This window comes from Coregonus lavaretus, assembly GCF_964263955.1.
Source record: "Coregonus lavaretus genome assembly, chromosome: 3".
NCBI classification, from domain to species: domain Eukaryota; kingdom Metazoa; phylum Chordata; class Actinopteri; order Salmoniformes; family Salmonidae; genus Coregonus; species Coregonus lavaretus.
This window is the reverse complement of record NC_139990.1, coordinates 13,367,595-13,384,935: the sequence shown is the minus strand read 5'-3', so window position 1 is coordinate 13,384,935 and position 17,341 is coordinate 13,367,595. Positions and strand designations below refer to the sequence as shown.

The 17,341-nt window shown below is 43.9% G+C and overlaps 1 protein-coding gene across 1 annotated transcript in view; it reads right to left on the bottom strand.

Annotated features, from left to right (window-relative positions):
- Positions 1 to 17,341, bottom strand: part of LOC311122620 (thrombospondin type-1 domain-containing protein 7A-like) — a gene marked incomplete at both ends in the record, with an annotated part of 183,486 nt that overhangs the window by 63,024 nt on the left and 103,121 nt on the right. Inside the window, 4 exon segments of the mRNA XM_084158084.1 lie at positions 751 to 866; positions 2,122 to 2,368; positions 5,177 to 5,452; positions 5,455 to 5,549. Of these exon segments, the coding sequence (XP_084014210.1) occupies positions 751 to 866; positions 2,122 to 2,368; positions 5,177 to 5,452; positions 5,455 to 5,549 (734 nt within the window).

Sequence of the window (17,341 nt, the reverse complement as noted above, 5' to 3'; positions counted from 1 at the left end):
CCCAACGACTGTTCTTTAGACTAAGTGTTGCTTAGCAGATGTTTCTGGAGAGTAGTCATGTCAAGTATTTCATGAATATAACACTCACTCCAAGGAAATGGAAATCACATAAACATGTATGCTAACAAGCATTTTCTAGCTGACAAAGAGGTTGTTGCAGTGCGGGCAAATCGCTTTAAATTGGCCAGGCACTTTCTGCTTATTAGCGGCATTTGTTCTAGTTCTTTATATAGAAGGATGTTGTCAAGCATCAATGCGTGTTTGTTGGTTGCTGTTCTAGGATGTCACAGCTCCTAAGTGAATTACAGTTTTGACTTGATGATTCTCTCAGCTCGAACTGCAATATTTGAAGAGAAATAATTGTATAATTGTGCAAGTGTTTTGTTTATCAGATTTGTCCGTTTGTCGGGGCTGTCGAAACCAGGAAGCAAACACTTAACGACAGACCCACTATTATTTAGAATTCCCTGTTGTAATTAATTCCTTCACATGCTTTGAAGCACATGCTCATTTCAAAACCATATGGCATAGGCTCCATTTCTTGAGCATTTTTGCCTTGGACAGACTGCTCTGTATTTGTATGTACTGTATTGCATACTTGACAATAATAGGATGTACCTGCTTGGCATATTGTACATCTCTTGACATAGTTGCATTTTTTCAAATGATGTGTACTTGAGTGAGTTGAGAGGCTGTACATTGTTTTAATAGCTGTGTATCCTTGAGAATATTGAGAAGGCTAGTAGGTACCTGCTTTGCATGTGGCAGGGCAGGCACTCCAGTCGCTGTAGGGGGTGACGATGCAGTCTCTTTTACATGGCAGGAGGCAGGGCCTGACCGTCTCAGGACGAATACTCTCCGGACACCTGAAATCACATCATCTAGATGTGTCAAACTCATTCCACGGAGGGCAGTGTCTGCGGGTTTTTCGCTCCACCCTTGTACTTGATTGATGAGTTGATGAATGTGTAGAGATGTGTGCGTATACCGCTTATGTTTATGAATGCATATTTGTCTTGTCAAAATAATATAACTGTTTACGGTACACAGTATATCAATACCGGGTCATTGGTCTAAGGAATACTGCAGGGATTCTCCCAGTATATTATGAATCACTGGTTTTAGGGCTTCAGATTGAGCCCCTCTATTGCTTTGAACATCATATTGCCTCTGTAACAGTGCTACATTGTTAACTCATTAATGTCCTGATAAATGGTAATGAACTCATAAGTATATCATACCGTTCATTCATGACATTATATGATTTCATTATTTGATATTATGATATATTAATATATCGTCCCACACCTAGTGGGTCCATTAGTTTAGTGATAGTAGTTTAGCAGTTGTGGCAATTTGACACCACAAATAAACCCTATCAATGTTCATGTGTGTGAGTCCCAGAGCAGCATGGTGCGATAGTGTGTAGTGGTAGCTGGGTAAAATAAAACCCTGGATGGGAGAATCATAAACCTCAGGAATAAAACTGTCCAGGGTTCATTACCATACCCAGCGTGGAGCCTAGCTCATCCCCAGTCTGTCTAGTAGCTCCAGCTCATCCTACCAGGATAATGCTACTATTAAAGCTGAATAAATAAATAGCTAATTCATTATTATAATTCACTTTCCCCTGAAGATACCCTTAGGGTGGTAGGGATGGAGAACCCAGATGCTTTAGAACAACTGTCTGGAACCTAGGCAGAAACCCATCAAGGAACCCATCAGCTCACAGCTACGCAGCCAGACAGACAGTGGAAACAATAGGATATTGTTTCTTCCACAGATAGATGCTGGGTCAAAGGCTCTGTGCTTTCGTGCTTTGATTTATGCTTAGCAAAGGCTTATGGAACCCTGAATACATATTACACCACATCAGCATAAGTATAACCGCTCTACTCACATTTAATTTATTTAATTTCCTCTATCACGTTACACAAATATTATAGTCATATACTACTTATATTGGTATTCAGTCATCTCGTTGAAGGAAGAACTCATACTCTAAGACTTTGGGTCTTTGAAAAGCGCTATGTAAATACCATGTATTATTATAATTCTTACTTTGAAGATATAACTCTTACTTTGAAAAAGGAACTCTTATTTTGAAGGAAGGACTCTTACTTTTTGGGAGGCACCTGTCCCACATTGACCCGGACACAGATGACCTTCCGCGTCTGCATCCCCACAGAGCAGGAGGAGTCCCCTCCCCTGACCCCGACCCCGGCCCCTGTGGAGTTGGCAGGGGGGACCGAGGTGTCCTCGATACACTGTCCCCAGGGCCCTGTCTGCCAGTGGTACACAGTACAAGGGTGGTCGTTGCAGCTCCGCACCTCCTGGAGAGCAATGCTGTTGGGGCACTGGACCACGCCTGTCAAACACACAACAACCAAATGGTCAATCAATCAAATATACTGTATTTATAAAACACTACAGCAGTTATCAAAAAGACCCCAAAGAGGAAGCAGAAACACAAACATCACATTCAAATGCAAGAGATACCTCTCAGTTACATGAATGTGGTTTGCCTTGACTGTAGAAGGTCTCTGACCATAAAAATCATGCAGAGGTGATATTGTGTGGGAGTTATCTTTTCTTACATCCTTAACAATGAAGAACCTCCTTTCCCTCCATATTATGTCACAGAGCTCTCTAAGACACCGTCCCTGAAACCTTCACGTCATGTAAAACAAGGCGAACTCTCCATACCGCTGTTATTTACTGAACTGTAACTTGTGGGTTTGGCTACCTTAGCTAATTCTTTGTCTCATTATGAGAGTGTGTCCTAACATAGCCTGTTGTAATTATTACTTAGGCATACTCTACAGGCTCAACCCACTTCTCCCTGAAATGGAATTACCCAGTCATTTCTATTCTGCTATTTTCTCCAAATGACTGTAAACTGCTCTCTCTACTCCCTGAGAGCCTAACTTGAGATCATCACACCACTTGAATTTTGGCACAAGGCTCAAATTGACACCAATCCATCATTTACGCAGATCTCAAGTTATGATTTGGGCCTGAATTGGGAGGTCCTCAATCAGCATGTGTGATAGCAGATAGCTAGTAGAGCTGAGTCTGTAGGACTTCATGCTACACTCAGCCCACACCTGGCGTCTGACACACGCACACACAGACACACACACAAACTCGCAGCACACACCGCTTGTGATTTATCCTGGACAGTGTGTCTGTCTGCTGAGGTGTAGGAAGGCTAATAAATGAAGCGAGGCATTCAGCCTGATTCTGTTTCTGCAGTGATGACAGCGTGACTATCCTCCCCATGCCAGAGCATATCAGTATCCATTTAGAGAAATCCATAATGTAGAAAGTCTCTCTCCTGAGTGGGTATTTTGAATATGCCACAGACACTGTCTTGCTATGGTCCAATGGAGGATATCAACAAGAGCTGTAGCAGTGCTATACAATGGGCTACAACATGCTGATCTACTGCAAGGCGATGACACAGCTCAGTGTGGGTTGTATAGAGATGGGTTCTCAGGGCGTGACTGGCAGCTTGGACGGTAAGAATCTAACCCAGAGGCACTTGTTCCATTACCGACAAGACTCCCCCTTCTACACTTCTCCTCTCCTCAGGGTTTCAGTCTTCTCTCCTTAAGGTTTCAGTCTCCTCTCCTTAGGGTTACAGTCTCCTCTCCTTAGGGTTTCAGACTCCTCTCCTTAGGGTTTCAATCTTCTCTCCTTAGGGTTTCAGTCTCCACTCCTTGGGGTTTCAGTCGCCTCTTCTTAGGGTTTCAGTCTCCTCTCCTTAGGGTTTCAGACTCCTCTCCTTAGGGTTTCAATCTTCTCTCCTTAGGGTTTCAGTCTCCACTCCTTGGGGTTTCAGTCGCCTCTCCTTAGGGTTTCAGTTGCCTCTCCTTAGGATCTCAGTCTCCTTAGGGTGTCAGTCTCCTCTCCTTAGGGTTTCAGTCAGCTCTCCTTAGGGTTTCAGTTGCCTCTCCTTAGGATTTCAGTCAGCTCTCCTTAGGGTTTCAGTTGCCTCTCCTTAGGATTTCAGTCACCTCTCCTTAGGGTTTCAGTCGCCTCTCCTTAGGGTTTCAGTTGCCTCTCCTTAGGATTTCAGTCTCCTTAGGGTGTCAGTCTCCTCTCCTTAAGGTTTCAGTCTCCTCTCCTTAGGGTATTAGGCAGCACTTAACACTAACGAATGCTCATTACTAGCACGGCACTGTTGAGAGTCTGTAAATGTTTTACATAGTACAGGCATGAAATTATGCTGACCAGGCAGTGAGGGAAATAGATTGGTACCCAGGTAGCCATACAGTATATCAACTACATACATCTACTTATAACATCTACAGAGCTGAATAACTACATCAATGGGAACACTGCATTCTAAGAGTATAGGAAATGATAGTACCGAAGAGTGCAGGAACCTTGGGCACCCGCGATAGACCTTAAAGGAAGGTAAATGCAAAGTTATGCATTTGTATTACCATTCATACATTTGTGAAAGGTGCTATAAAGAATACTAAGCACTAGGGCTCTAAGCACTTCACACTTCACACTCAGACGCTTTGAACCTAAACATTGAAAATGTAGCTCCAGAGAGTAGTACAGACATCTATCCTAAAGTTTCCAAGCTTGTTATTCCTTGTGACTATGCCACATCACAGAACCTTACCCTGCATCACAGTAACCCAGGCTACAACCTGAGCAGTCGCTGTGGAGGAGGAACATACAGAATAATTTATAAAATATTGACAATTTGGCTCATGGAACATAGAAGAGAGACAGAGAGAAGCAAAGACTGAGGGTATGGTGAAATGCTTGCTTCAGCAGCCTCATATAAGATATCAGATACTCTCCTGCATGCTGTGCAGAACTGGGATCAAATGGGGGAAAAAAATCTTCTTTCAAATACTTTGATCGAGCTCATCTGGTGCAACAGAACCAATAGAAAAGTGCAAACCCTGCCCATATGGCATGCACTATTGGCAGACTCCATCAAACGCTCAACATACTTGAAAGAAAACAGATACTATTTGAACCCCCGGTCTGATGCTGTGTGGCCTGGTCCCAGATACGTTAGTGTGGTCTTGCCAACTCCCATAGGTCAACTCCTATGTTAGGCATGACAACAACCATAGGAGTTGGCTCTACTACACAAACAGATCTGGGACCAGGTCTGACGCTGTGTGTTGTGTGATTGTGGTCTCACCTTCCCCAGCATTGTAGGCCAGTACTGAGCGTGCTCTCATCTGTCTTCCCTCAGTGTTCTTCCCGGAGCAGGTGTGTGAGCACAGGGACCAGGAGGTCCAGGGACTGAGGACACAGTCCTTGGGGCAAGGCACCTCACAGACGACAGGCATGGGCAGGATGGCATCACGGCATAGTTGGCGGTCTACATACTCACCTGGAGGCACAGGGAGACAGGAGACACAGTATATGAGGCTAGCAGTAGTACCATCTTTGTTACATACATGTACAATACACAGTCAGCATCATGTGTGACTCCCGAGTGGCGCAGTGGTCTAAGGCACTGCATCGCAGTGCTAGCTGTGCCACTAGAGATCCTGGTTCGAGTCCAGGCTCTGTCGCAGCCGGCCGCAACCGGGAGACCCATGGGCGGTGCACAATTGGTCCAGCGTCGTCCAAGGTAGGGGAGGGTTTGGCCGGCAGGGATGTGGGTTCGTTTCCCACGGGGGGCCAGTATGAAAAAATATATTTAAAAAATACGTATGCATTCACTAACAACTGTAAGTGGCTCTGGATAAGAGCGTCTGCTAAATGACTAAAATGTACATGTGCCGATATCACACACAAAATCGCATAATCAGATCTGGCACATCTGTTCACAAATTGGACATATACTACAAACGCCCAAGGTGCCTTATTGCTATTATAAACTGGTTACCAACGTAATTAGAACAGTAAAAAATACTTGTGGTATGCGCTCTGCTATACTACAGCTTTAATCCAATCAGCATTCAGGGCTCAAACCACCCGGCTTATAAGAGAACACAAACCACACACAACATTTGTCCACATGTTCACCAAGTCTGAGGGGAAAATAGGCACTGGGCATTACAATGCATGTTTACACCAGCATAAAATATTGGTTGCTTTCTCAGACAAACAAGCAGGCAGACTAGAGAACCATTGGATATGAGGGAACAAATCTGGGGAATTACAACTTCTTTCAAAGCAAGAACCTATGAATAAAAGTGGATATTTACACCCATTGAAATTCTAATTCAGGCAGTGAGGCATTAGTTTAGTCTTTTACTCATGACTTTGACAGTGCACTTGGAAGAAAAATGTGCTCATATCCAAATTATTGCATCTCTAATGCATAAGCAAGCTGGATAAAACCTTGTGTATCTCCAACTGTGTCAAGTTACATAGACATTAAGACAACAGATACTGAGTCATTGTCATCTTCTCACACACACACACACACACACACACGTCACTGGACCATGATGTTCTGTCCAAATGTCTTGAAAAAGCGTCTTGAGATTCATGAATGAACAAAACACGTGACATACAAGCACATTTTTATTAATTGGCTTTTAACACAAACATACTACTTCCTCTACCAATGTATACTTTTAGATTCCTCCAATCTACAGTGAAAATGTATCTTGGTGTAGACTGCTCATACATATTCCATATGCTTAATACATAACACCATTGGAGCTGGCAGAACGAATGGTACTGTATAACAAGTATATCAAGTATATTTTTTGATTCAATAAGTAGCTGTTGGTAGTGTCTTGTTAGGGCAGTTGAATTTAAGTGCCTTCTTTTCCCTAGTAGTCTACCTAATCATTGGTGTTTGAACTGCCTGATTGGCCAGTACTTGTGACTGTCGTTGTCTCAAGCCTATTTGTGCAACAGTGTTGCTAATTTGGGAGTGTGTTGTATTGTAGGGGGTGTTTTCTTCACCTCTGCCAGGTAATCAGCAATCAGTGCTGGGAGGTGTGTCTTTCACCTCTGCTAGGCATTTAGTAATAATAAATAATAATATGCCATTTAGCAGACGCTTTTATCCAAAGCGACTTACAGTCATGCGTGCATACATTTTTGTGTATGGGTGGTCCCGGGGATCGAACCCACTACCTTGGCGTTACAAGCGCCGTGCTCTACCAGCTGAGCTACAGAGGACCACAGGCTAGTACTTCAGTCTCCCCTGTATTTTCAGCAGCAGCTGTAAGCAGCGGTGTTGTCACCAAAACTAAGACGTTCTGCCGAGTTATTATGCAGATTTATTATTATTTTCGGATGATCTCATTTTGTTGTTTTGTAGCTTGGCAACTATGTGTGTGTTTTCTTTACCTGTTTGCTCCTCTCCCTGTAGTTTTTACAGACGCTTCCCTCCCTGTGGCTGCAACCCTTCTAATTTAGTGTACCCTTCGCGCACATTCCTTTTCCCACTAGCACTGACTTCGCTGATAAATACTTTGTTGAGGGAAAATGTACTTGATACGATTGTGATGTGCTGTTGTCTCACCGAGCTACTGTATCTTAAGGTGAATGGTCTAATCAGGATAAGAGCGTCTGCTAAATTACTCAAATGGAAATGTATAAAGTTCAGTAGCGTGCCATGTGCATAAAAACTCTGATGAGACAGCTGTGCACATGGCAAGTAGTATGGTCCTCTCGATGTTTGCAAACATGAATGAAAGTGTTTCCTCCAGAGCTAAAACAGAACTAAGCACTGCTAAGAGATGGAGATAGAGAGAGGAAGGGGGAGAGGGAGAGACTTATTTAGCTTTTATCAGGCATCAGTTGCAGATTCATAGCCTTGTGGAATTACTTCATTTGATTTGACAGCCTGTTAACAGATACTTTCAAATCATTTATGAGTAACGGGTAAATGTTAAATGTTTTTTTTAAAGATTGAGCTAAAATGTGCATATCATTTTTGCATCAAAAAATGTAATGACCAACATAGACACATGTATACAAACAAACGATAACGTACACACTATACACACATGTACACATGGATTTTGTGTTATAAATATGTGGTAGTAGAGTAGAGGCGTGAGGGCACACACTTAATGTGTTGTGAAATCTGTTATGAATGTATTGTAATGTTTTTAAAATGTATAACTGCCTTAATTTTGCCGGACCCCAGGAAGAGTAGCTGCTGCCTTGGCAGTAGCTAATGGAGATCCATAATAAATACAAACCCATCCCATTACTCTGATGTCGCCCCTCTGTATCAGTCAAACCCCCACCCTAACCTCTTCCATCATCTCACCCCATCCCTCTTTTGTCGATCACTCCTATACGTATCAGGTTAATGATCTATAGTGATGGGAATAAAAGATAGTGATTGTGGGATCCTGAACCATCACCGTATTGATCTAAATCTGTGGGATGTGGCCACAACCCCCACCCTTATCCTTACCCCATCAAATCCCCATTCCCATCCCATCCTTCTTTCATCTCTCCCTCCATCTCTATACCCCATCCCATCTCTATACCTCATTCCATCTCTATACCTCATACCATCTCAATACCTCATCCCATCTCTATACCTCATCCCATCTCTACACCTCATCCCATCTCTATACCCATCCCAACTATATACCCATCCCATCTCTATACCCCATCCCATCTCTATACCCCATCCCATCTCAATAACTCATCCCATCTCTATACCCCATCCCATCTCAATACCTCATCCCATCTCTATACTCCCTCAATCTCTATACCCCATCCCATCTCTATACTCCATCCCATCTCTATACCCCATCCCATCCCATCTCTATACCCAACCCTTTTCTATACTTTATCCCATCTCTATACACCATCCCATATCTATACCTCATCCCATCTCTATACCCCATCCCATCTCTATACCCCATCCCATCTCTATACTTTATCCCATCTCTATACCTCATCCCATCTCTATACCTCATCCCATCTCTATACCCCATCCCATCTCTGTACCTGATCCCATCTCTATACTTTATCCCATCTCTATACCTCATCCCATCTCTATACCCCATCCCATCTCTATACCCCATCCCATCTCTGTACTTTATCCCATCTCTATACACCATCCCATCTCTATACCTCATCCCATCTCTATACCTCATTTCATCTCTATACCCCATCCCATCTCTATACCCAATCCAATCTCAATAACTCATCCCATCTCTATACCCCATCCCATCTCAATACCTCATCCCATCTCAATACCTCATCCCATCTCTATACTCCATCCCATCTCTATACCTCATCCCATCTCTACACCTTATCCCATCTCTATACCCCATCCCATCTCTATACGCCATCCCATCTCTATACCCCATCCCATCTCTATACTTTATCCCATCTCTATACCTCATCCCATCTCTATACCTCATTCCATCTCCATACCTCATCCCATATCTATACCTCATCCCATCTCTATGCCTCATATCATCTCTATACCCCATCCCATCTCTATACCCCATCCCATCTCTATATCTCATCCCATCTCTATACCTCATCCCATCTCTATACCCCATCCCATCTCTATACCTCATCCCATCTCTATACCTCATCCCATCTCTATACCTCATCCCATCTCTATACCTCATCCCACTTCTATACCCCATCCAATCTCTATACCTCATCCCATCTCTATACTTCATCCCATCTCTATACCCCATCCCATCTCTGTACCCCATCCCATCTCTATACCTCATCCCATCTCTATACCTCATCCCATCTCTATACCCCATCCCATCTCTGTACCCCATCCCATCTCTATACCTCAACACATCTCTATACCTCATCCCATCTCTATACCTCATCCCATCTCTATACCCCATCCCAACTCTATACCTCATCCCATCTCTATACCTCATCCCATCTCTATACCTCATCCCATCTCTATACCTCATCCCACTTCTATACCCCATCCCATCTCTATACCTCATCCCATCTCTATACCCCATCCCATCTCTATACCCCATCCCATCTCTGTACTTTATCCCATCTCTATACACCATCCCATATCTATACCTCATCCCATCTCTATACCCCATCCCATCTCTATACCCCATCCCATCTCTATACTTTATCCCATCTCTATACCTCATCTCATCTCTATACCTCATCCCATCTCTATACCTCATCCCATCTCTATACCTCATTTCATCTCTATACCCCATCCCATCTCTATACCCAATCCAATCTCAATAACTCATCCCATCTCTATACCCCATCCCATCTCAATACCTCATCCCATCTCAATACCTCATCCCATCTCTATACTCCATCCCATCTCTATACCTCATCCCATCTCTACACCTTATCCCATCTCTATACCCCATCCCATCTCTATACGCCATCCCATCTCTATACCCCATCCCATCTCTATACTTTATCCCATCTCTATACCTCATCCCATCTCTATACCTCATTCCATCTCCATACCTCATCCCATATCTATACCTCATCCCATCTCTATGCCTCATATCATCTCTATACCCCATCCCATCTCTATACCCCATCCCATCTCTATATCTCATCCCATCTCTATACCTCATCCCATCTCTATACCCCATCCCATCTCTATACCTCATCCCATCTCTATACCTCATCCCATCTCTATACCTCATCCCATCTCTATACCTCATCCCACTTCTATACCCCATCCCATCTCTATACCTCATCCAATCTCTATACTTCATCCCATCTCTATACCCCATCCCATCTCTGTACCCCATCCCATCTCTATACCTCATCCCATCTCTATACCCCATCCCATCTCTATACCTCATCCCATCTCTATACCTCATCCAATCTCTATACCCCATCCCATCTCTGTACCCCATCCCATCTCTATACCTCAACACATCTCTATACTTTATCCCATCTCTATACCTCATCCCATCTCTATACCCCATCCCAACTCTATACCTCATCCCATCTCTATACCTCATCCCATCTCTATACCTCATCCCATCTCTATACCTCATCCCACTTCTATACCCCATCCCATCTCTATACTTCATCCCATCTCTATACTTCATCCCATCTCTATACCCCATCCCATCTCTGTACCCCATCCCATCTCTATACCTCAACCCATCTCTATACCTCATCCCATCTCTATACCTCATCCCATCTCAATACCTCATCCCATCTCTATACTCCATCCCATCTCTATACCTCATCCCATCTCTACACCTCATCCCATCTCTACACCTCATCCCATCTCTATACTTTATCCCATCTCTATACCTCATCCCATCTCTATACCTCATTCCATCTCCATACCTCATCCCATATCTATACCTCATCCCATCTCTATGCCTCATATCATCTCTATACCCCATCCCATCTCTATACCCCATCCCATCTGTATACCTCATCCCATCTCTATACCTCATCCCATCTCTATACCTCATCCCATCTCTATACCTCATCCCACTTCTATACCCCATCCCATCTCTATACCTCATCCCATGTCTATACTTCATCCCATCTCTATACGCCATCCCATCTCTGTACCCCATCCCATCTCTATACCTCATCCCATCTCTATACCCCATCCCATCTCTATACCTCATCCCATCTCTATACCTCATCCCATCTCTATACCCCATCCCATCTGTGTACCCCATCCCATCTCTATACCTCAACCCATCTCTATACCTCATCCCATCTCTATACCTCATCCCATCTCTATACCTCATTTCATCTCTATACCCCATCCCATCTCTATACCCAATCCAATCTCAATAACTCATCCCATCTCTATACCCCATCCCATCTCAATACCTCATCCCATCTCAATACCTCATCCCATCTCTATACTCCATCCCATCTCTATACCTCATCCCATCTCTACACCTCATCCCATCTCTATACTTTATCCCATCTCTATACCTCATCCCATCTCTATACCTCATTCCATCTCCATACCTCATCCCATATCTATACCTCATCCCATCTCTATGCCTCATATCATCTCTATACCCCATCCCATCTCTATACCCCATCCCATCTCTATATCTCATCCCATCTCTATACCTCATCCCATCTCTATACCCCATCCCATCTCTATACCTCATCCCATCTCTATACCTCATCCCATCTCTATATGTCATCCCATCTCTATACCTCATCCCACTTCTATACCCCATCCCATCTCTATACCTCATCCCATCTCTATACTTCATCCCATCTCTATACCCCATCCCATCTCTGTACCCCATCCCATCTCTATACCTCATCCCACTTCTATACCCCATCCCATCTCTATACCTCATCCCATCTCTATACTTCATCCCATCTCTATACCCCATCCCATCTCTGTACCCCATCCCATCTCTATACCTCATCCCATCTCTATACCCCATCCCATCTCTATACCTCATCCCATCTCTATACCTCATCCCATCTCTATACCCCATCCCATCTGTGTACCCCATACCATCTCTATACCTCAACCCATCTCTATACCTCATCCCATCTCTATACCTCATCCCATCTCTATACCCCATCCCAACTCTATACCTCATCCCATCTCTATACCTCATCCCATCTCTATACCTCATCCCATCTCTATACCCCTCCCATCTCTATACTTTATCCCATCTCTATACAACATCCCATCTCTATACCGCAACCCATCTCTACACCTCATCCCATCTCTATACCCCATCCCATCTCTATACCCCATCTCATCTCTATACCCCATCCCATCTCTATACTTTATCCCATCTCTATACCTCATCTCATCTCTATACCCCATCCCATCTCTATACCCCATCCCATCTCTATAATTATATCATCTCTATACCTCATCCCATCTCTATATCTCATTCCATCTCTATACCTCATCCCATCTCTATACCTCATCCCATCTCTATACCCCATCCCATCGCTATACCTCATCCTATCTCTATACCTCATCCCATCTCTATACCTCATCCCATCTCTATACCTCATCCCATCTCTATACCCCATCCCATCTCTATACCTCATCCAATCTCTATACCTCATCCCATCGCTATACCCCATCCCGTCTCTGTACTCTATCCCATCTCTATACCTCATCCAATCTCTATACCTCATCCCATCTCTATACCCCATCCCATCTCTATACCCCATCCCATCTCTATACCTCATCCCATCTCTATACCTCATCCCATCTCTATACCCCATCCCATCTCTATACTTCTTCCCATCTCTATACCTCACCCCATCTCTATACCATCTCAACTTCCATCTCAACTTCCATCTCAACTTCCAACCCTAGCCTTATCTTCGCTCTATCCTATCCCATCCTATCACATCTCAGTGGGTTATTCCGTATCAATGAAAGCCCTTTTCACACTCCATTGTATTCCAGCCCATACTATCTCTCTTTCATGGTCCCCTCCCTCCTATCTGTATCAGTGATAAAAATCCATAGTGACAGGAGGAACCAGAGGAGCAGCCAGTCTGATGACATGTCTGGAGCCCCTTGGGGGAAACAAATCAATTTTCATCAGCAGCAGACAACAGAGGATCAATAGAGTCCAGTCAAGAGGGACTGGGAGGGCCGCTGTGTGTGTGTGTGTGTGTGTGTGTGTGTGTGTGTGTGTGTGTGTGTGTGGTGGTGGAATGGAATGGAAGTCTCCATGCGATAGATTGGGAGAGGAAATCATTAAAGTGTTTGTATGAGACTGATTATTCTCCTGGCTTCTGACTGACTGTCCTTTTGTGACATCTTTGTGTGAAAACATTGAATGCTGTCTGGCTTCATTCATTAGCACTCCAAGGTAGGAAACACATGTCTATAGACACCCAAGACGGTAAAACAAGAGGTTCATGCCTTGCAAGAAGTAGATGATGAAGTATGAAAAATGTATGTACTCACTAACTGTAAGTCGCTCTGGATAAGAGCATCTGCTAAATGACAAATAAATTATTTGCAATACAAATTAACAACAAATGTATTGAATCATGGACCCTTAAATCTAGAATCCTTAATTGAAACCATAAGAAAGCAGGCACCCTGCCTCTGTTTTGTGAAAAAGCTGAGGGATGAGTCTGATAGACAGCGCTATGGATGCAAGGACTGACCATCCAGGATATCAAAATGATAGTTTTAGTCATGTTTTGAGGCTATACAGTGTTTGTTTTTCATTTACATTGTTTACACACAATGGGGTAAATCAAGCCTATATTTTGGGTTCTGATGTGGCACGACACTTGAACTAAATTCATGTGTCATCCCATCTCTATACCTTGTATTCTTCAAGAATCAGTGGGTATTCATAATTAATGAATACCCAGTCCAAAAATGGATGTAGCAACTAAGGATTCTAGCTTAAAAATCATAACCATCCTTCACCTCTCAGAAATCCCCCTCCTCCCCCCATCCTCCCTTTCTCTGTCCAGCATGTGTCTAGAAATCAATTCAGCAAAACCCACAGAGGAGAAACAACCAGCTACGGCTGTCTGTCCTCGGCTCTGCAAGCTACCCAACTGATCAAAGAGGCAACACACCTCACATCAGAAACCCACCCCCCTTCCTCCTCTAGCTGGGTCTGAACTGTGTCTTAATGGAAAAGCACCAGACATCGTTTGACATATCCTCTATTCAACCCTGCCTCATTCCATCCGGGTGGGGAACACACATGCACACAGGCACACACATGCACACACACACACACAAACACCCTAATGTGAAAGACAGGCAGGGTAAATGTGAACCGACTGTGTGGAGAAGCGCCAGGTAATCTAATTTACCAGTAACTAAATCTGATTCAACAGGGTGCTGCTGTAAAAGCAAGCTCACTGCAGCCAGCAGCCATGTTGTCTCTATAACTGGGGAGAAGGGATGGGGAGGCCACCTTGAATGAAGAAACCAGGGTGTAGACAGAAAGTCTACCTGGGCTGGGCTTGTTCACCACCTAGCTAAATGGGTCAATATACACAATACACTGTGTCTGTAGGGAGGGATGGAGGGAAATAGAAAGCGGTGAGAATAAGGAGGTAGGAAGGCATGAAAAGTATTTAGGAAATAGGGAGTGGTGAGTTGAAGAGGGAGGTAGAGAGAGAAAGCTGTGAGCAGAGAGGGTGGTTGAGAGAGAAAGCTGTGAGCAGAGAGGGTGGTTGAGAGAGAAAGCTGTGAGCAGAGAGGGTGGTTGAGAGAGAAAGCTGTGAGCAGAGAGGATGGTTGAGAGAGAAAGCTGTGAGCAGAGAGGGTGGTTGAGAGAGAAAGCTGTGAGCAGAGAGGGTGGTTGAGAGAGAAAGCTGTGAGCAGAGAGGGTGGTTGAGAGAGAAAGCTGTGAGCAGAGAGGGTGGTAGAGAGAGAAAGCTGTGAGCAGAGAGGGTGGTAGAGAGAGAAAGCTGTGAGCAGAGAGGGTGGTTGAGAGAGAAAGCTGTGAGCAGAGAGGGTGGTTGAGAGAGAAAGCTGTGAGCAGAGAGGGAGGTTGAGAGAGAAAGCTGTGAGCAGAGAGGGTGGTTGAGAGAGAAAGCTGTGAGCAGAGAGGGAGGTTGAGAGAGAAAGCTGTGAGCAGAGAGGGTGGTTGAGAGAGAAAGCTGTGAGCAGAGAGGGTGGTTGAGAGAGAAAGCTGTGAGCAGAGAGGGTTGTTGAGAGAGAAAGCTGTGAGCAGAGAGGGAGGTTGAGAGAGAAAGCTGTGAGCAGAGAGGGTGGTTGAGAGAGACTAGTGTTAGTGTTTCATCTCATCAATATTACTACCTTATGTAAAAAGTTATCTCCCTTTCTCACTCCTAATAGTATTCATCTTGTACCATAAATCTTTCAACATACGATATAGATATTCTCCTCCTCTGAAAAGAACAGACTATTAGACTAATATGCCTTTCACCATCGTCATCATCACGGCAACAGCCTGGTGCAGGCAGCACGAAGCTCTGGCTGATGTGAATGGGACCTTGATTATTGTTATAATATGAGAACTGGTTGAGAAGTACCAACACACACAGACACAGACACACACACACACTCACACTCCCTAGGGTGATCATTAGCAGGCAGTGTGCTATGGTTCACGAATCTTCTGATAATTGCTATATTCATACGGTGAATCTTAGTCGAACGAGAGAGAACAGAAAATTCCCAGGATGTAAAATACAATTACAATACACGGTCCCTAATTGAATCATTAATAAAGTGTGAAGGCAAGCCATTTACATTTCTCATTTCTGTCCCCTTTTATTAATTGGTGGGTTATTTAATCATCTTAAACTAAGGTGAACTATTTCAGATATATTGAATCTATTAAGGTACTTTACAGGTGAATTACACCTGTATTCATCCATACTAAAACTCACACTCCTAATCATTTTTATTGTTAAATTCTCAAGTCAGCTATGCTTATTTTCTCCATTATTCTGAACTTAATTAAATTAGGGTGAATTCAATTATTGAGATTAAACTCTGTCTCTTAAACACAAGGCCACTTTGGTCTTCCCTGACTAAAACACAAGGCCCCTTCGGTCTTCCCCGATTAAAACACAAGGCCCCTTCGGTCTTCCCTGACTAAAACTCTCACCTCCCAAACCACATAAAAAATGCATCAGTTACACTCCTCCCAGGTGCACTGCTTCCTATTACACATGCCATAACAAATGTTTGCTCTGTGTCAGACACGCTTGGAGAATAATGCAATCTGTGTGACAAGGGGATTGCGGAGTTTTGCGTCTCTTTGACTTTAGTGTCTTGGTTTGGCACAATGATTTGAGACAATGATTTCAATTTGTGCCCTATTTGACTATTAGACCACACAAACCAACCAGATCAAGCTGTTCTCTTCAGTCTTCAAATGGTGGACCACGTCAGTACTACAAGCCAATATCACTGTGCTTGCCAAAAGCAACAAGCACTATGGTTATTGTTTCATTTACTCTCACATGCTAACTGAATTCTGTCTCAGTATTCAAGTTTCTTTTGGAGAGAACATGAATTAGCAAGTGCTGTATATCTAGCTCTGTCCATGTGTGTGTGTGTGTGTGTGTATGTGTGTGTGTGTGTGTGCGTGTGTGTGTGTGTCCCTCCTCTGGCAGTGCCAGCACAGCTCTCTGTGTGTCTCAGCCAGCACAATTACGACCAGCAGTGGCTCGTGCCTGGCCCCTCGGCCCCATGGGATATCAGGCAGCACGCTGTGGCTGGTGTGGCTGCAGTCAAACCCTTTAGCACAAAGCTTTACACACACACACACACACACACACACACACAGGCACGCTTACGCAGACACACACACGCACATGCTGGAGCACACACACATAAACACATGTACACGCACGCACACGTGCACATACACACAAGCCTCCATAGCTCTGCAATCTTAGGACTAGACAAACAATAGAGAAAGAAAGAAATATCCATAAAACAAGATTGCTACAGAAACAGCAA